Source organism: Manihot esculenta, chromosome 16 (genome assembly GCF_001659605.2).
Source record: "Manihot esculenta cultivar AM560-2 chromosome 16, M.esculenta_v8, whole genome shotgun sequence".
NCBI classification, from domain to species: Eukaryota; Viridiplantae; Streptophyta; class Magnoliopsida; order Malpighiales; family Euphorbiaceae; genus Manihot; species Manihot esculenta.
Genome location: NC_035176.2, coordinates 32299441 through 32318153, shown reverse-complemented (window position 1 = coordinate 32318153; position 18713 = coordinate 32299441). Strand labels below are relative to the sequence as shown.

Genomic DNA, 18713 nt, shown 5'->3' with positions numbered 1-18713 from the left:
GTTTAATTTGAAGTGGAATCATGAAGAGTTAATTAAGGATATAAGGTTCAAAATTAAAGGAAGGAAAATGATAGAGTTTCGATAAAGATAGTCGAAGTTGATGATGGAAGAGAAGTCTTCGAGGTTCAAATTTTGACCATCTTTTTCTTTTCTTTTCTTCTTCACTTTTACTCTCATTTTTTTCCCTCTCTCTCCCATTCTCTCAAAGAGAAGAACAAAATGAAAAAAAAAAAAAGAGATTAATCAATAAAAATTTTGAAAGAAAAAAAAGGAGAAAAACCCAATAAATCATCACCCACCATTTTATTGGGGAATGGTAAAGAAGGCTGTAGCAAACTGTGAAAAAGCAAAAGGAAAGGGGACTGATTCGATTCTCTCTTTGGGAAATGCTTCCATGCATGACCATCACTATACCCATTACCCTCCAACGTATACATTCTTTCTACTTTCTCTTTTCATTCTCTCCAATTACTAGATGCCAACTTCTACGTACACATTTACATTTTTCTGCTTTTATATGCATAGCTTTCATTATCCATATTTTTTATTTATTAAAAGAATAGGGTAATCAATTCTTTCAACCATAAATAATTTCACATGCACATGCACGTTTTTTTATTGAACGTTCGATGCATGTGATGATCCTCTGCCCTTCTCGAAGTTTTCCATTTTATTTGAATAATTTTAGAAAATACTTAGATATATTCAGAAAATATAAAAGTATATCTTTTAATTACAAATTAAGGAGGATAAGTTTACTGTTTTGAAGTGTGAAGTTATTTTTGATATTAGTTAAAATTAAATATATATATATATATATATATAGGATTTGGAAGTGTTAGGTATAAAATAAAGATAATAAAAGCAGGAAATTGATAAAATGTACGTTGTTTGAGTTGCATGCACGTGAGCTGGTAGAGAGGTGAATATTGACATCAACACTGCGATAAAAGGAGTCACTTTTCTCTTACTTTTTTACTTTGTAGTCCTCCAATATCTTTTTATTTTATTACAATTTTTTTATAAAAAAAAACTCCTACAGTGAGTTCAGTAATGGGTCTTTGTTGCCTTCTTGGGCTGTTGGGCTGATTAGAGTTTGTTTATATTTCCATTAGCGATAAGGGAAGAAGAGGACGGCCCATGGACTCGAGTGGGCCAACGGCTGTGTATGGTTTGTCCTCCGGGGTCCTCGCCAACCAGCTTAACATACTTGGACTAGACTCGGGCCACAATAGCCCATTCTGTAACAGTACGGGCCTATTATGAAAAAGGCCAATGGGCCATCTCGTGACAGTAAGCAGAAATGTTCCCGCTCGGAATTCACGTTTTCAAAACCCGCCTTCTTAGGCTGTGCGACTTCTGTTTTTATCTTTCTTCGAAAGAAAATCCTGATATTAAAATCAGTAAAAAAAAAGGCTAAATTTCTAGATGCATTTTCTCAACAATCACGCTCAGGCGAGCTTCACTGAACACACACAGAGGTAGAATAATTTTGGTTTCACTCCATGGATTCATCACCTCAATCTGCTAGTAATACCACCACAACCACCGCCGCCGCCACCACTGCCATTGTTGCCGCTGCTACTTTTTCCGATTCCTCTCCTGTTCAAGTAATCTCACTTCCAACTATTGTTTGATTTTAATTTATGCTCTCTCTCTTTTTCTTCTCTGTGGTTGAACTTGAATTGTTTATTGTTTTTTCATTGTTTTCAGGATAATTTTGTTTATCATTATCGTTTGTTGTTAGATCTCCTCGGAGTTTTTGTTAATTCTCTGCTGAGGCTAAGCTTTTGGTGCCTTGTATTTAGGACTAGTTTGTGGACATTTTTCTTGTAATTCTCAGCTTGATTAGGGTTTGGTGCTGCACTGGTAATGTTGAGATTTCAAGTACGTCACGATGATTTTGGTGGGCTTGTACAAATGTTTAGCTAAGCAAAAACTTGCGTTTATTAAGCAGTTGCTAGTCGGGGTTAAAAGTTTACTGAAGGTGTATCTAATGTTTGTCCAACCATGTTGAGATGGAATCTGAAGTGGAGATTGGGGAGTCTATATTTAGTATAATGCTGTCTGATGTGTGTCCAACTTTGATGATGGGATGGTGTCTGAATGGAATTTGGTGAGTCATTCGTATATGTATCAGTCTTGGAGGTCTTCAAATAGGTGAATCTGCAAGTAGGCTCTTATATATATCAACGATTGCATAAACCTTTTTCAAGTTCATAGCAGCTCTAGGTTCTGAATAATGTGTTTGGAGCTACCTAAAACCAAAAGAAAAGGATATGCATATGAAGGCTTTTTGCTTATGAAAATTAACATCCTAGCGTTGAGATCTTGTAAGTAGGTAATTAGAAATAAGGATTCTTTTATCAGATTCTAAAAAATAGAGCTTTTTGTGGGTTATTGAAGGCACCAGGCAAGATGCCACCCCTTGCCTCATTTGACTGGGGAGAGCACCTCTAATTGGTGAGGCACCAGGTGAGAGACTCCAAAGGAGTCACCTCAATGAAATAACAGCAAATTTTTTTTGGTTTTTCAATTCTTTTAAACCAAACCACAAAAGTCCTAAGCCTCTCCCAAATTGTTTCAAACAGCAGCTAACAGCACCAAGTACATTTTCTTGCTCTCCTAACAACAGCCAGCTGGTATGTCTCTCTTTTCTCCCTCTTTCTCTCTGTTTCTCACCTCTTCTTCTGCCTCCTTTCTCTTTCTCTTCCTCTCTTTCCCCCTGCTAGACCTGGTGCAGCAGCAGCTTCCTTTTTTTTCTTCACCTTCTATCTCCTCTCCTCTCCCCCTCCTCTTCTCTCCTCTTCTTTTCTTCTTGCATTCTCTTCTTCCCTTCCCAAAATGGCACTATGGCAGCACATTTTTATTTTAACTATGTGTCAATGTATATTTATGTATATGTATGCATATGTGTGTGTGTGTGTATATATATATAGGCTGTGGCGCCTCACTTCAAAAAGGCCCTTTCCTCACCTGTCTCCCATGGCCATAGGATACCCTGTCGCCTCTCGTCTTAATAATGCTCTGGGTACACCATAAACAATGGCTGCTATGTGTTCATCTCTTTTCCTTTGGTTTCAGGAATCTCCTTTTTCCAATTACATAAGCAATCTATCTCCTATAAAACCTGTGAAAGCCGCACATGTGGCTCAAGGATTCTTAGGAGTCAGTTCTCCTCCTCTTGTATTCACATCGCCACGTATCATACCGCACCGTGAAACAAGTTTCTTTCAGAGGTTTGAGATATTTAGAATGTTGTTTTATCTTTCAAGGACATTAGTTGGGGCTTGAATTCTGCTCACATGAAAATTTATTATCCTTCTCAGGTCGCAACTAGCACAAGTACCCAGTGCAGAAACACCTGAGAATGATGGTGGAAGAAATAACTTAGCTGGTCTTTCAGATGACATAGGGAAGTCAGTTAACTATTCCACCAAGTCGATCACCGACTCCCATCAAGAAAATGCTGGTGAAAATTCTGCACGAGACCAACCTGGCAGTTCCTCAGGGTGTGTCGACGAATACCTATATGATCCAGTGGATGTGGACTGTGCAAGCTCTGTAAATTTGGTCAACCCAAATGCTAAACAATCTAATGATGTGCTTCAATCATCAGTAAGCAGTTTAACAGACTCAAACTAAGATGTATTAAAATCTGATGGCAAAAATCTTATGAGGACAGAAGTGGATATGTCACAGGCCTTATCTGAGCACGCTGAACAGGATCAAGGGCATTCCATGTTTGAAATAAAGCCAGCACAAGTGGAAAAGGAGCAAAGCAGTAACAAACAGTCACCTATAAAATGTCCGAAGGATGAGTCTGGCATGACCATGGGCCATTTTCCAGAGAAAAAGCAATGTGATGTTTTAGAGTCTCAGGTACTTAAATTTTTTCATTACCTATGGTTAGTTAAAATACTTAGAAGGCTTGTGAATACTAAATGTAAATGTTATAGTATTGGTCTTTATTTAAGCTGTTAATTGTTGTCAAACATCTGCAGGTTGTTCGGGCACAAGAAGACTACAATGAGAATGTGGGAGCTTCCTTACAGGGAGCACTAGACAACATAGTACAGCGGGAACCAGAGGTAGAAACTATTCTGTCTTCAATTTTATGTTTCAAATTGGTTTTTATAAAATTGAAGCACTGCATTATAAGTTCCTGCCATCTTAAACAGATGGAATCAGGCTAAGTTATAAAAGGCCTATAGATGTGAATGATACAATGGTTTCTGTTTTATCAGTTTGTAGATAGAAAGAAGGATACGGATTACAGAGCCTTTAGTTTTTCCCGTGTTTGCCTTATTCAGCTTACAGCCATAGTTTTGTGTATTTACTTGAACACCTTATATGATATAGTGTGGGCCTGCTAGGTGTTTGCTTTCACTGGCTTTTGGAGTTTACTTTTTAGGTTAATCAATGTGTGTCTGGTATGCATTCATTCATTCAATGGATAGGGAAAAAAAGGAAAAAGAAGTGGGCTTTTAAACAAAAGTGTTATGAGATCATGCATGGATTTGCCTTTTGCAATAGATAACTGTGACAACTTATGCAGGCCAGTCACCTCCAACGTGGCTTGAGCAGGCGCTGTCTTCAATTTGGAGAAACTCGATGGAAAACTGTTGTCAACAGCACCTGCTCTCCAAATCTAATGAACAATGTAACTAGTTCAAGATCACCTGCTTCTGCTATGGAATTGGAGAGCCTAGATGGATCTCTCGTGGACTTAAGCGACTCTTCTAGCAAGAAGCAAACAGTTAATCTCTCCCGATCAGCAACTTCCATGTTTCCTCCTCGCGGTAATGAAAAGTTGCCCATAACTGTGTCCAAGCCATCAGGTATTGGCTTGCATCTAAATAGCATTGTCAACACCTCAGCAGTGGGTCACACTACAGCTACAAACATAGAATCCAGTAATTGCTCAGAATCATCAAACTTAGTTGAGAAGATTGCAATCACTCCTAAAGACAGGATGCTTGAAACTAAGGCTTCACTACCCGCTAGTGCTGCCACAGCCGATTCACTTCACAATGCAGAACCTTCAAATATGTTACAGCCAGTTGGGCATCAAACAACTCCATTAAATAAGAGAAAGTTTAATCCAGAGCATGGTTACAATGTTGAGGAGTTTGGCCAAGTGAGCCCAGCCAAAAAGAAAAGGTCAGTTATGCTTTTTAATTTCTCTGTTTTATATTTAAGGACTGGTGATATGTTTGTGATATTTTAGGAAGAAATCGTCAAGCCTTGATGGTGATGGTTGCAAACGTTGCAACTGTAAGAGGACTAAATGCCTGAAACTGTGAGTGCATTTAAGTTCTCCTTGGTAGAGTTTGATTGTTATCACTATGTTCACTAGTTACTGCACCTCCTGCCCCTTTCTTTTTTCCTCCCCAGATATTGTGATTGTTTTGCTGCTGGAATCTATTGTGCTGAATCATGTGCTTGCCAAGGCTGCTTCAACAGACCTGAATATGAAGATACAGTCATTGAGACACGACAACAAATTGAGTCACGTAACCCAAATGCTTTTGCTCCCAAGATTGTCCAGCATGTTGCTGAGTTTGCAGCAGTCAGTGCCGTAATCAACCCTGTATTCTTTTTGTACTAATCATTTAAGTTGGAGACATTGTAACAAAATTGAAATTTCACAGGAAGATGGAAACCAGTTGATGCCATCCTTAGCAAGGCATAAGAGAGGTTGCCATTGCAAAAGGTCCATGTGCTTGAAAAAGTATTGTGAATGCTATCAGGTTTGGGATTATGCTAATCAGAATTATGCTGTGATGCCATCGTTTGTGTTTCCAATATTTCCTAACCGGATTTCTCTTTCTGATCAATGTTTGAAAGGCAAATGTTGGATGCTCCAGTGATTGCCGATGTGAGGGGTGCAAAAATGTCTATGGCCGGAAAGAGGGTGAACCATTACTCTAAAAATTTTTTCTCACGGTTCTTTATAGCTTCATCAATGATCATAAGTTAGAATAAATTGGAAAAATTAGTGGTGTTTGATGAATAAAAGAAGAATATTCTATTCTGCCTCTATGAACTTTTGTTTAAGCTGACAAGGTAGGGTGTAAAGGTTTACAAGGTTATGTCCATTTCTGGGTGCACTTAAGGAGTTTGGGTGCATTTAGAAAATGCTTATAATATGGGAATCCTAAATATTCATTTGGTGCTTTGGTGAGGGATTGGGGGAACCCTAGAGTATATAATTCTTAGACGTAGTTTTCATGCAAAATAAGAGTGGGATATTATACAAGTGAATAATGAATATTGGAATGCTGTTTTTTTTTTATTAGAATATGGTTCAACTGGAGAAATAGCAAGCAACATAGTAAGAAAGCAAATATTGGATGGTCGAATTGATGATAAGCTGGAAATGGCAGCAACCAATTCAGATTTTTTACATGCCGAGTTGTATGATCTGCGCCACCTTACTCCCTCAACGCCATCAATCCAGCACTCAGAGTAAGATTTCTTTTATTATTAAACTTATTGTGTTCATTCTAAAGACGTATCTTTTATATCAATTCTTTTAGTTGCTTATTTCTCCTGCTTTTTGTTTGTTTCATAGCCATGGAAAGGATGCACAAGTGCAATTCAACTCTAGTAGATATGTCCCATCACCTGAGTCAGACTTTTCCATCTTACCATCATATGCGAAATCCATAAGCTCTCCAAGTAATTCACACAGCAATAACATGATTCCAGAAAAGGGTGAAGAGATTCTGGACATTGATACCTGTGGTCAAGGGATGGATTATAATGTTGCCATGATGGACCAATTCTCACCAAGACACGATGCGCTTGTGGACATATGTGAGCTTACTCCATTGCAAAATCCCTCAATGACACAGACGACTTCAGCTTCATCTAAAACAAGAGATTGGACAGGTGGTTCACGACTCCAATTGTGCCCTGGAAGTGGTTGCTTTTCATCTGGTCGTTCCTTTCGCTGGCGTAGTTCGCCAATTACACCATTGACTCGATTACATGAGAGCAAAAATCAAGGGCATGACACTGATAGTGGACTTTATGATATTCTGGAAGATGACACGCCTGAAATATTGAAGGAAGCTTCCACTCCCATTACATCTGTGAAGGCAAGTTCCCCTAATAAAAAGCGAGTCTCTCCTCCTCACAAACATATTCAGGGCCTCTGGTCAAGCTCTTCGGGAGGCTTGAGAAGTGGTCGCAAGTTCATATTGAAAGCTGTGCCATCCTTTCCACCTCTAACCCCTTGCATTGATTCTAAAGACAGCAGGACTGAGAAAAAAGATAGCAACAAATAGACACGCTTTAGGTGAGCCCTAGTCATGGTGCTTGTCATCAATAAATATGTTAAGTCTGAATTATTTATTTTGATACTAACCCTTAAGCAATTCTGACTTGAACATGCTCCTATAGGCTGCAATGGTGTTGGGCATACTCGTTGCAGGAAAGAATCAATTCAGTCAATTTCTGAGGATTGTGCCAGGTTTTGATATGGACCTTCCTTGCCTAAGGACATGCTCCTATAGGCTGCAATGGCGTCGGGCATACTCGTTGCAGGAAAGAATCAATTCAGTCAAGATCTGAGGATTGTGCCAGGTTTTGATATGGACCTTCCTTGCCTAAAAATAATTTACATAAGTGTCAGAGCCTTCATTGTCGGGGCAGGCGGGTACCTGAATGGTCAAATGTTCAAAATAGATTGCTTGAAATTTGAAAGATGTTGCTAAAGTATTATCTTCTACAGTCTCAGCCTTTAATTTCTTTTTCTTTCCTGTTTTCCATATCCAATTGTTATCATCTCTTGTTGTTCCATCGGATGTTCCTTCAATTGGATTTCATTCCTGAGAGTTGGACAGAAATACACTGAAGTTTTGCTTTATCATGTGAAAAATAAAACTGTCAATTCTCTTAATGCTATTTGAAAGAAGTTTTGCATTGTCAGGTGAAAATAGAACTGTTAATTCTCTTAATGCTATTCGAATGAGTTGATTATTGATGAATGGTTTATGCAAATGAAGAAAATCAAAATTGAGCACTCATGTTATAACCAAATAGAATATGATCCATCAACCACTCTTGCTTGCACCAGTTATGTAATGCCTCTAAACCTTGTAAAGAAATCATCCGAAAATGAAAGGCACCTTGGAAAAGCAGAGGTAGAATAAGGAAGTGATAAACAAATATACATATAAAGAAGCAGCAATCGTTTATGAGCAGCCAAATAAAAGCATTAATATAGAAAAACAAGCAGCTTCTCTCCCATTATGTCCTTCCCTCCCAAGAAAACAAAAGATAAGATTCATAGCCAGGTGAGGAGAAGAACCCATCTTGTCCATACATTTTTCAAATGGTTGACTGAACTCCGGAAGTCGAAAGGGTCAAGAGAAGAGCAAGGGAGGAAGCATCAATTTCTACAGTATAGAATAGATCTGAATAAAACTATAAATAATGTGGAGTAGGGTTTAACCTTTAAAGCTTTAAGCTCTTATGGCAGTTTGATATTTATAAGTAGATATACTGGGTGATTGAACTTCCTCTAATTGCAGTTTCATATTTATAAATAGACTGAAGTAGTGATTATGTAAAAAAAAAAAAAAAAATAGTTTATACATTCACGTACTAGTTAACAAATAAACCTAAAGAAAGAATTTAGAGAATTTTTTTTATATAAATATAATTTTCTTACAAAAATGTTTAGTGCAACAATTTAATATATTTATTATATACAGTTTAATTAATTTCATATAAAATTTGACATAAAAATTTAATTTAACTATTATTAAATTTATTTTTATACAAAATTGAATTTAAATTAGATCACGCTGTGCATTGCATTGCCTTCAGAATAATCATATCTAAAATGTTAATCATGGCTTTCTCCGTCCACTTCTAATTAGATTTTTTTTATAACATTAATTATTAGAGTAATTATTAATTAAGAATTTTATCATAATCATCTGATTTGAAATCTTGTGGTTTATTGGGATCTTCTCTAGTACCATTGGAGAAACATTGAATTTCCGTCAATAGAAGTATCCAAGCTAGCCCCCGTCATCTTCTTCATCAGCTGTGCAGCCTTTTCTCGAGCCTTCAACGATCCTCTCACTGAGAGATCCGCTAGCACTGTTGAGAACTCCGGCAACCTCAGAGCATCTTTCACACACCCTTCACTTTCATCAAATATACGAACAAGAATTTCAGCTGCTCCTTCCTTACTCAACATGCATCTCCGTTTCAACACTTCAACCATGCAACTCACTACCTGTTCTCTTCTGATTATGGCATTCAATCCTTCCTCGAACCTAGCAAGAAGTCCCAAAACAGCCAGCGAAGTTCCTGATAAATCCTCTCCGTCGCTGCTCTCCACTATTCCGATGAGAACCTCCACTGCTCCTGAACGTACAGCTACAGTGCAGTTCCCATGGAACTGCACAAGCTCAGCTAATGAGCTGAGGAGATGGTGGGAAGCAGGAGTACGAGGTCCTGAAATACCACTCACCAGAACCTGGATAGTACCTGCCACCCCAAATTTAGCCTTGTTCTTGTCCAGCATTGCCAAGCTGCAGATTAAAGAGCAAGCTAATCTGTTTGAATGTGGGGATTTTGGGGAGAGGATTATTGAATTCAGGCGGAAAATGGTGTTCATATCTGCAAGAGACTGCTTTAGATCAGGATTTAGCGAGAGGTTGAAGAGGATAGCCAATGCGAGAGTTTCGATGATGGGAGATGAAGAATTGGTGAGCATAATAAAATATGAAATGGCACCATCTGTCTGAGCAAGCAAGCTCCGGTTCTGGGGACTGACCTTGGTCATGGAAGCTAAGGTATGCAGAGCTTTTTGCTGAACCTCAAGAGAGTGGGATCGTGCATCAGAAAGACATTCAAGAATGGTTTCTCGAAGAGGAGCTATAGGCATGGTTAGATAATATGGTAGCAATTTCAGAAGGGAGATGGCTGAGCTGATGATAATGCATAAACCCTTACTCTGAATATTGTAACCAAGAGATAAATAATGGTAGAAAGCATTGGAAAATCCTCCATTTCTTGAAATGTCAGATCTTGCGTTTAACGACCATATTCTTCCGACAATCTCAAAGTTTTCAAAATATTTAATTTATACCAGTTAAATCAATTTACTGTCGGACGGGTAAGGAAGTGAAAGAGGAAACAGCCCAATAGGTCCAGCCTGCTAAAGACGAAGGGGGAACAATGGGCAAAAAACAGACAGAAAGTATACAAATTTCTCCTTTGTTTTATCGAAATTATCCTGCCAGCATATTACAAGCTGGATCAGCGGTGATCATCTTCTCCTTGGACATAGGGAGGGTGAGGGACCCCACGGCCAACCACTACTTCTAACAGTAGAATTTAGTTGATGAAAAATTTACTTAGTCCGGATCACATCAATATAAAACATAAATTATAAAATTTCATATATTCATACATATATAGACATGATACCCTCAACCCAGAACAAGCAGCGCCCAACACCATGAAAAACTACAAGCAGACAGGGAAAGCCAGTAGCAGGGAGAAAGACACGATCCCAGTAAAAGAAACAGGCCAGATAAAAATTTATTTATCGAGACAAATACAAATACACAAATAATGAAAACAAAAATTTTGCACGCAATAACATGGGAATTTAATGTTAAAACCCGCATTTTAGCTGAAAAGCTAAACTCATCCATTTACTGAAAGAGTTTGGAAAGAATTCCTGCTACCTAATAAGACCAACAAACCTATTCTGATTAAGGCTATATTAAACTTTTAATAGCAAGCTTAATCAGATAAACTAAGTTCTTATGAAGTCGAGTTTTCAGTCGTAACACGTAATAAAGAATTATGGAAACTAAACTTTTGTAGCATCTTCAGTTAAACAAATTCTACATTATTATAAGATTGAAATCAATCATTTTTAAATTATAATATAACCTCTCGATTGAATGACAACCTAAACATTCTCTTGCAATAATCAACACCAAAAACCGAAGGAGCTTATATATTAAAGGCAATTGGACGCTTGAAGGACAAAAGATTATATTGTTAACACCGATTTTTTCAATTTTTCATAAATAAAACACAATATATTTAACTTTATATCAAATTTTAATACTCATTTGACTAATATCACTGATACATTTGAAGCATATATTTTCCACCAACTCGTCAAACAGACTCGAACCATCTTTCTGGAGGACACAAGCTGTCACTGATGTAACCTACAGTATCCAAACATCAAACATTCTAACTCCTAATATCTAGTCATGCAATATTTATTACTAAAAAAACCCGGGTAACAAACCAAAGATCAACCTAATCCATACTTAAAAGAATCAGAAAACAACTACATAGCCTCTTAGAAAAACGACCAACACAGCAGTTTATGTCCAACAGACAATACACCGATGGCCCTTGCTCATCAGAAAACTCGAGCTTGTGAATAACCCAATCAGAAGTTCACATTTTGATCACATCAACAACATACATTCTTGTTCACCTTTCACCTGAATCAGGAGAACCATCTTCATAGGACACCAGGCCGCGCTTTCCACTAGGACTTCCTGATGATGACCTTGATCTATCTTTGCTCACTCGTTTGGGAGACTGGGAGTCCAGTGATGACCGTGATACTGATAGGCTCCGGCTGCGAGAAGGAGACCTCCGACGATCAGCACGAGGAGAGGCTCGAGACCTAGGTGCATCAACTGGGGAGCGACTACGAACTGGGCTACGACTAGGGGTGTAGCGACGGTTACGGTAGCGAGGGCTTGGTGATGCAGATGGGCTTCTTGTTCTGCTTCTCCTGCCTCTATATCTGCTTGGAGCATCAAGGGGAAAAAATAAATAAATAAATAAATAACTTGCAATGATGGAAAAATAGAAGTCCCAAAGAGCATCAGTTAAAAAGCACTTCCAGTGTTGATCGCTAGCTATCAAGAATTCATAAGAAAGAAGAAATTCCCAAAGCCATCCATGCAAAGAAAGCATTTCTGAAGTCACCATGTAGTTACAAATAAACAATAGTACACGAACCTAGGAGGAGTCCTTCCTCTTGGTGGACTTCTATACCGCCTGGGTGAATATCTCCTGTAACTTGAATATCTAGAAAGGATGATTAACAGTTTGTGAGCAAAGGTGGTCGTCAGTGAATAACTAGTACAGAAATGAACATCATGGTTAAACATGTTATCATCAGACTAGCGATTTCATTAGATATGGAGAGAGAAGAATTGTCAAACCGAACAGGGGTAAAAGAATCAATTAAAAAAAAAACCAAGAGATACCTGTCACGGTCGATTCTGCCAAAGCGGTATGATCTAACAGGAGAGCGATCAACAGAAGGAGTTCTGTACCGCCTAGCATAAGAGTATCGTTGACTAAAACCACGGCCCCTTCTAATGCGTTTGGGAGATCCATCAGGGGAAACACTTCTGGACAGACTTCTTCGTGCAGGAGACCTTGCCCTACGTATAGGACTAGGGCTTCTTGAATAGCTACGACGATTGTTCCTACTTGGAGCCCTAACCGGACTTCTACTAGCACTTCTCTTAGGAGCTCTACCAGAGCTTCTGCTAATGCTTCTACGAGATGATCTAACTGGGCTTCTGCTAATGCTTTTCCGAAAAGACCTAATCGGGCTTCTGCTGGCACTTCGTCGATAAGATCTAACAGGGCTTCTGCTGGCACTTCGCCGATTAGACCTAACTGGGCTTCTGCTAGCACTTCGCCGATGAGACCTGACAGGGCTTCTGCTCAATTCTCTTCTAGAAGACCTGACAGGACTTCTGCTAATTGATTTTCTTGATGACACTCTAGGTGTGCTCCTGCTCTTGCTTCTTTGAGGAGGGGATCGAACAGGACTCCTGCTTTCACTTCTTCGAGATCGAGATCTCACAGGGCTCTTACTAATGCTTCTAGCCTTTTTGCCCCTTAGTGGGCTTCTGCTGACACTTCTAGCTGGGCTTCTGCTGATGCTTCTAGCAGGACTTCTGCTGCTACCACTTCTAGCAGGACTTCTGCTGAAACTCCTCCTCTGTGAAATATGTGGACTCCTGCTCATGCTTCTTCTCTTTGGACTAACACTTGGGCTCTTGCTCATACTCCTCCTGGGACTAATACTCATACTCTTACTCATGGTCCTCTTGGGACTCATGCTTCGGCTCCTGCTCATTAACTTTTAATAAAATACCGGATCTGGATGAATCGGTAACAATAAAGAATAACTGAGGTGTGAGAAGAATGGAAAGTAGACCTAGATTTGCCTGGATGATCATCTACAACATCAGGTGGTCTATCTTCACTTCTGTCAGATGTAGCATCTGCCTTAATGCCATTGCTCCGCCGCCCTCCATTTTCCTTGGGGGACTCACGCTTTTCCTTTTCAAGCATATCACGTTCTTCCCTCATTTTATGGGAAAGGGAAGGATCATCTTCCTCCAAAACCATAGGAGACTGATCCCCTGCCAACCATTGCATAAAACAAATGAGAATAGAAAGTTAAGATTCGCTATGGTAGTCATAGCACATAACAATCTCCAAAGAATGATGACTAAGAGTGTAAATAAAGAATAAAGTTAACTGGATGTTTGTACAGTGGCATAAATAATAAACTGCAATCAGATAACAAGTAGAATCAACAACTATTAACAATGCTCCAACTCTATATAGAGAAAGAAAATTATGCAAGTAACACAGATAAGAAGACTTAAGAGCAATACCATTTTTCACGGAAGGATCTTTATGCCTTCGGTCCTTTGCCTGGACTTCAAGACCATCATCAGAGCTGCTTCCACTTTTACTCTCACTCTCATCATCAGTAAGGCTATCTGATGCCCTGTGATTTAGATAAAGAACATTAATAATGCCAAGCCAAAAAGACATCACCAACAAATTACAAACCAGAGTGCACGGCTACGGGAAAGAAATTGAAGTTAACTGACTCCAAAACTACTAAAACATGCTGATAACATTCATGCATCTAATGTAAGTACCCTGAATAGACAATGCAAGATGAACAGAACCATATATAACATATATAATTACATGCATGAAAAGAAATTGATTTGCAGGAAAATGATTGTGGTTGCAATGAGAAACAAATCCCATGGATCTAAATGCAGACAGCAATGACTAATAATATCTTCCCAGAGGGGGAAAATAGATAGAAAATTAATTTTACAAGAATTATGCAATGGTACAGGTACGAGATTCCATGTTCGTTTTTGGGCATACAAAGTCCACGGTAATTCCTCCCCCTCTTTGTGGTAATGAAATGGCACTTTAAAGGATCATGTCATATTTAATATGTCACAGAACAAGATAATTTTCCTCACTTCTTTGCATATGAATAATTCAAAGAGGTTTTGGGGCAGTGTCATATTAAGTATGATTGAAGGCAACCACTATCAATTGTTACTGTCTTAACACATTGCTCATTTCAGGAGGAAACCTCCTCCAAATTGTAATTTAAATTCCTTTTCATTACTAATGTTAGTGTCTTACGCATGTGTATCCAAAAAAGCATCAATTCTGCACCCTGGAAGTATTCTAAGGACACAAAGAAGCTGTACCAAAAAATAGTACCCAAAAGCACATGCAAATATAAAACAAACAATTCTACCAAATTATCAATGGAAGAGAATTATTCATTTGATCCAGAATAATCTATTAGCAAATTATCAAAGACCAACTTCTTTTTCTATAACATCTGAACTGCTGAAAAAACTCTTGTAAAATAACATTAATATAAGTTGTGGCAAATACCTTCTTGATCTACGTTTGGATCTCTTGTCACGTCTCTTTAGCCTCTTTTCACGCCGCTTATCTCTTCTTTTCCCACGTCTATACTTGTCTCTTTTAGAAGATCTCTTTCTCTTCTTATGCCTTTCATCACTTGACGAACTAATATCAGAGGAGGACACATATGAGTCAGAATCACTATCTGACTCGGACGATCCCGTATCGGAATCAGATGAACTATCTGACTCAGATGAATAGTATCTTCTTCTCTTCTTCTTTCTGTCCCTTGAAGATTTCTTGTGCTTTCCTTTCTTTCGTGCTTCATGGCTGTCAGAATCAGATAAAGCATCTCTTCCCATTTTCAGTTTATGTACTTTCTTCTTGTCTGCACCTAAAAGCAACATCAGCAACAATTTTACACACAAATTAATGCCACCTCACATAAATTCACACACAAATAAAAAGAGAAAGGAAAACAAGAAGGAAACTATTCTGCAGTCGCACTTACTGACATATTAAATTAAAATTAAAAGAAAGTAAAAGATGTGCATGCCTCCAGGATTCTTACCCTCCTTAAGTTCACCACAGTTGATTATTTTCACTGTTACCAATGGTCTCCCTTCTTCATCTCCTACACTTTCAATTTTTTTCAGCACTTCATCTCCTTGCACCATCTTCCCAAAGACTACATACTTCCTATCATATGATATGAATGAAGAGTGAATACTGTGAATTAAATCACATCAAACAATTGAAATTTATGATCATTAATAAAAAAAAACCACTTCCATATAAAACAAGGTCTTAATTAGCATCTATCAAAGCAGTGGAAATTCATGGAATGAAGAACCAACCTATCAAGATGATGATTAGCTTTAAATGTAATGATAAATTGAGAACCTAGAGTGTCACGGTCAGCAATTGACATTGACAGAAGACCAGGACCATCATGCTTAAGCCTTGGAGCCTCATCTGAAAGTGTAACAATCACCACATGTCACTGAATTGAAATAGGGGCAGAAATATCTGCCTCAGGAAAAAAGACCAAGGTACTATTCCGATGTTTGATCATTCAGACACCAATACTGATAGGTACCAACCCAGGCAAAACATTTCCCATAAAAACTATTATGAAAATTTTTGTAACAATGCAAAAGCATCACTTGGACCCAGACCCATAACCCTTACATTAATAATAGGCACCTTAACAAACAAGAAAGCTTAAGAATTCTCACCAGGAAATTTTCCCCCATAAATGCTCTCTCCACTAGACCCTGTGAAACGGAAAAAGAAAAACAAAAAAATAATTACAAACTTTAGAGGAAATGAAAACACGTCACAATCAACCACAATTTTTATAATTCCTAGATAACACATTACAACATCCAAAATTTTAAACTGTGAATCTTATGCAAATATAACCTTCAGTCATTTAGTAATGCATAACTAGTGTATTACAGTTTAGATCAAATTCTTAACCCGAGAACAAAATGGCAACATATTCTTAATAAATGGAAATTACTTGAAATGGAGAGCTAATATTTAATATGCTCCCCATCTCAACAAAACAGAAATTTAGAGCCAAAAGCTACAAAATATTTTAAAATTTCTAAAAGCAATTAGGAACTATCCAACAAAAGGAATGAATAAAATGAAAATCATCCAAAACAAAGCATTACTGGTGCACAAAATGACAGTCATGGAAAACATACCATCCCGTTTAACAAAATCACCACCCTGCAAGAAAAGCACAATTTATTAGTCCACTTATAAGCAGAAACATGTATCTGATGAAAATTCAGGCAGACGCTATATAAGCATAGTAAATTTTGAGGATGGACAACTCAGTAAGTACAACCTTAAAACTACATCACAAGAAAAGCAGTTGTGACCATCAGCCCTGTTTCCTACAGCATAAACAAGGGTAACTGACTAAAAGACAGACCACTTCTAAGCCACGATCAACAAGGAAACTATTCATATAAGCAAATTTAGAACCAACCTATATAAGAAACATCTAAATGGATACAAGGTTTAAAAACAAACCTGAGCCATGGAACCCTTAATAATGCAATGAAAAAAGGACCCCTTGTAGTGCAATGGCCTTCCAGTTTTAGGACCAATTCCCTTCTCCCCTGAAGATATGGAACAACAATCAGAAAACTGCTAATTCGCCAGAACTATTACTTTCTAAAGTCAATATCCACCTCCACCATTAAAATACCACTCAAATTAGAATTTCGCCCGAACAGAAAGAATTGCATCCATAAAATTATATTATACTATAATCGGTAAACACTACACATAAAAGAGAGCCACTGTAAGAAAACCATCATCAAACTAATTTAGCACTTATTTATCACCTGTACAAAGGGCCCGGAAATTTTCTGCAGTCTTGGGAGCAATATCAGAGAAAAGCTGCAGAATTATAGACAGCCAAAAAAAAATTAACTGCAATTGAAACCGAAACTGAGTAAAAAAACCTACAGATGCAATAACAATACTCAACGCTCAAATATACACTTGAGTAATATAATTTTACCTCAAAAACCATCCTTTCAAAAGGATCTCCATCAATAGAAACATCCATAAAAACCAATGGATTCTTCTTTTTGGCCATCTTCTATGTTCCCCACTATCACAGCTCAAGCCAGCATAATCAATAAGCAACTAATGCATTTATGAATACAGAAAACCAAGTTAAGTTTGTAGCTAGAAAGGAGAAATATACAACTCTTCAAATACTCAATCTGGAAGACCCAGAAGTAACAATGTAAATTTACTTCAAATTCTCCAATTCAACTTATTATACAATGGCAATTGTTTGTCTGAAGATGCTATAATGATAAATTCACATTTAAATCAATTGCCAAACTCAACCAGTAAAAGGAAGAAATACAACAGAAATGCAGCACATAATGATGCATACACCCAGTCCAATGAAAAAAGAATATTTTAAAACGAGCAAAGCGGCACTAACGAATAACAACTCGTGCACAACTAGCATGGCTTTGTTTTGAACAATTCATTTTGCAAATCATGCAAGATTTCGATTTCATTTAAAATAAAAATTTTCAAGTTAAAAAAGAAACAAGGGAAAAGAAAAGAGACTAGATGAAATTAAGCTCCATGAAGCAATATAAAACAAAGAGGTTAGTATTGATCATAATAGATCTAAACCTCACAGGAAAAGAAGCTATAAAAAAATCAACACAGCATAATCGTTTTCTTAATCATGCCAACAGCTGATATTGCTTCATTCCGTACAATCACCGTCTCTTAACAGATATCTAATGCCCATTAACCTAGATAACGTAACTGCCAGACAAATTACCCAAAATCCTTAAACCCTAGCTAGATTCCTGCAAACCCTAAAGCATAAATCCCAAAAATCAGACAATCAGATCGAGTATTAAAAACTAAAAAGACAAATATAAGTGGAAATTAAAGAAAAAGGGAGGGGGAAAAACTATACATAGCTTCACATAATAAGTTTCATTACGTCAGGGATCGAAAACATGATAAGAAGAATGATTGGAAAGCATGAAGAAGAAGATAAATGAGAAATGAGAAAGAGGCAAAGAGAAACCCTAGGGTTCACCTGTCAATATACGCAGAGCCACAAAAATAAAATAACACGATATGAGAAGAAAAACCTAGCTCTTAGCTCCTTCAAGTTTCTAGCTTCTACTGATATTAGTAATATCCATGATTGCCCTTACTGACTTGTCTGAATTGCACCTTGCCCTCCTGGTGACGTGTCCCATCGTCTAGTAGTTCACCCAACCCAATTAATGAGTGGGCTTTGGCCCAATAGTACCTCAAATAGCCTTGTACTTGAATGAATGACAATTTATAATCGTATAAATCATATTTTATTTTATTTTATATTTAAATTTTGAGTTTATACGAAATGCTTTATTTTCTTTATATATTGTAAGATTATTAAATAAATACCTTTAATTTATTATCTC

The 18713-nt window shown here is 37.6% G+C and overlaps 3 protein-coding genes across 9 annotated transcripts; 1 reads left to right on the top strand and 2 right to left on the bottom strand.

The window, feature by feature from the left end:
* The first annotated feature begins 1336 nt into the window (after window positions 1–1336).
* Window positions 1337–7507, top strand: LOC110603030 (protein tesmin/TSO1-like CXC 2). Of its 2 annotated transcripts, XM_021740678.2 has the most exons (13): window positions 1337–1610; window positions 3085–3239; window positions 3330–3618; window positions 3703–3882; window positions 4005–4091; window positions 4559–5163; window positions 5231–5302; window positions 5398–5572; window positions 5655–5753; window positions 5851–5917; window positions 6303–6471; window positions 6578–7306; window positions 7411–7507. In XM_021740678.2, exons 1-12 carry the CDS (start codon window positions 1506–1508, stop codon window positions 7293–7295), a joined length of 2721 nt encoding a protein of 906 aa, XP_021596370.1. In that variant the 5' UTR covers window positions 1337–1505; the 3' UTR covers window positions 7296–7306; window positions 7411–7507. The 2 variants fall into 2 exon arrangements, with proteins under 2 accessions (XP_021596370.1, XP_021596371.1); XM_021740679.2 differs by lacking the exons at window positions 1337–1610; window positions 3085–3239 and having other exon boundaries at window positions 3476–3618; window positions 3689–3882.
* A 204-nt stretch (window positions 7508–7711) lies between these two features.
* LOC110602935 lies at window positions 7712–10945 on the bottom strand. Its single transcript, XM_021740544.2, has one exon. It carries the CDS (start codon window positions 9911–9913, stop codon window positions 8990–8992), a length of 924 nt encoding a protein of 307 aa, XP_021596236.1. The 5' UTR covers window positions 9914–10945; the 3' UTR covers window positions 7712–8989.
* A 140-nt stretch (window positions 10946–11085) lies between these two features.
* LOC110602934 (peptidyl-prolyl cis-trans isomerase CYP95) lies at window positions 11086–18457 on the bottom strand. 6 transcript variants are annotated; one of them, XM_021740540.2, is made up of 14 exons: window positions 18341–18457; window positions 17282–17409; window positions 17103–17157; window positions 16786–16874; window positions 16452–16476; window positions 15975–16013; window positions 15594–15711; window positions 15308–15435; window positions 14764–15130; window positions 13719–13834; window positions 13253–13460; window positions 12285–13163; window positions 12034–12102; window positions 11086–11815 (listed from the first exon to the last, which is right to left on the bottom strand). In XM_021740540.2, the coding sequence occupies exons 2-14, from the start codon at window positions 17357–17359 to the stop codon at window positions 11494–11496; spliced, it is 2493 nt and encodes an 830-aa protein (XP_021596232.1). In that variant the 5' UTR covers window positions 17360–17409; window positions 18341–18457; the 3' UTR covers window positions 11086–11493. The 6 variants fall into 6 exon arrangements, with proteins under 6 accessions (XP_021596232.1, XP_021596233.1, XP_021596234.1 ...); XM_021740541.2 differs by having other exon boundaries at window positions 17282–17374; window positions 18341–18397; XM_021740542.2 differs by lacking the exon at window positions 18341–18457 and adding an exon at window positions 18215–18233 and having other exon boundaries at window positions 17282–17374.
* Between the last annotated feature and the right edge of the window lie 256 nt (window positions 18458–18713).

What these genes read in the sequence shown, in the direction of transcription:
- LOC110602934 (XM_021740540.2), bottom strand. Translation starts at nt 17,359, where the DNA reads ATGGCCAAAAAGAAGAATCCATTGGTTTTTATGGATGTTTCTATTGAT. An exon ending in TTGAAAGGATGGTTTTTGAG is followed by an intron (nt 17,158 to 17,281) that starts GTAAAATTATAT and finishes ATAATTCTGCAG; the next exon opens with CTTTTCTCTGATATTGCTCC. An exon ending in TTATGGGGGAAAATTTCCTG is followed by an intron (nt 15,712 to 15,974) that starts GTGAGAATTCTT and finishes TTACACTTTCAG; the next exon opens with ATGAGGCTCCAAGGCTTAAG.
- LOC110603030 (XM_021740678.2), top strand. Translation starts at nt 1,506, where the DNA reads ATGGATTCATCACCTCAATCTGCTAGTAATACCACCACAACCACCGCC. An exon ending in CCGATTCCTCTCCTGTTCAA is followed by an intron (nt 1,611 to 3,084) that starts GTAATCTCACTT and finishes CTTTGGTTTCAG; the next exon opens with GAATCTCCTTTTTCCAATTA. An exon ending in AGGACTAAATGCCTGAAACT is followed by an intron (nt 5,303 to 5,397) that starts GTGAGTGCATTT and finishes TTTCCTCCCCAG; the next exon opens with ATATTGTGATTGTTTTGCTG.
- LOC110602935 (XM_021740544.2), bottom strand. Translation starts at nt 9,913, where the DNA reads ATGCCTATAGCTCCTCTTCGAGAAACCATTCTTGAATGTCTTTCTGAT.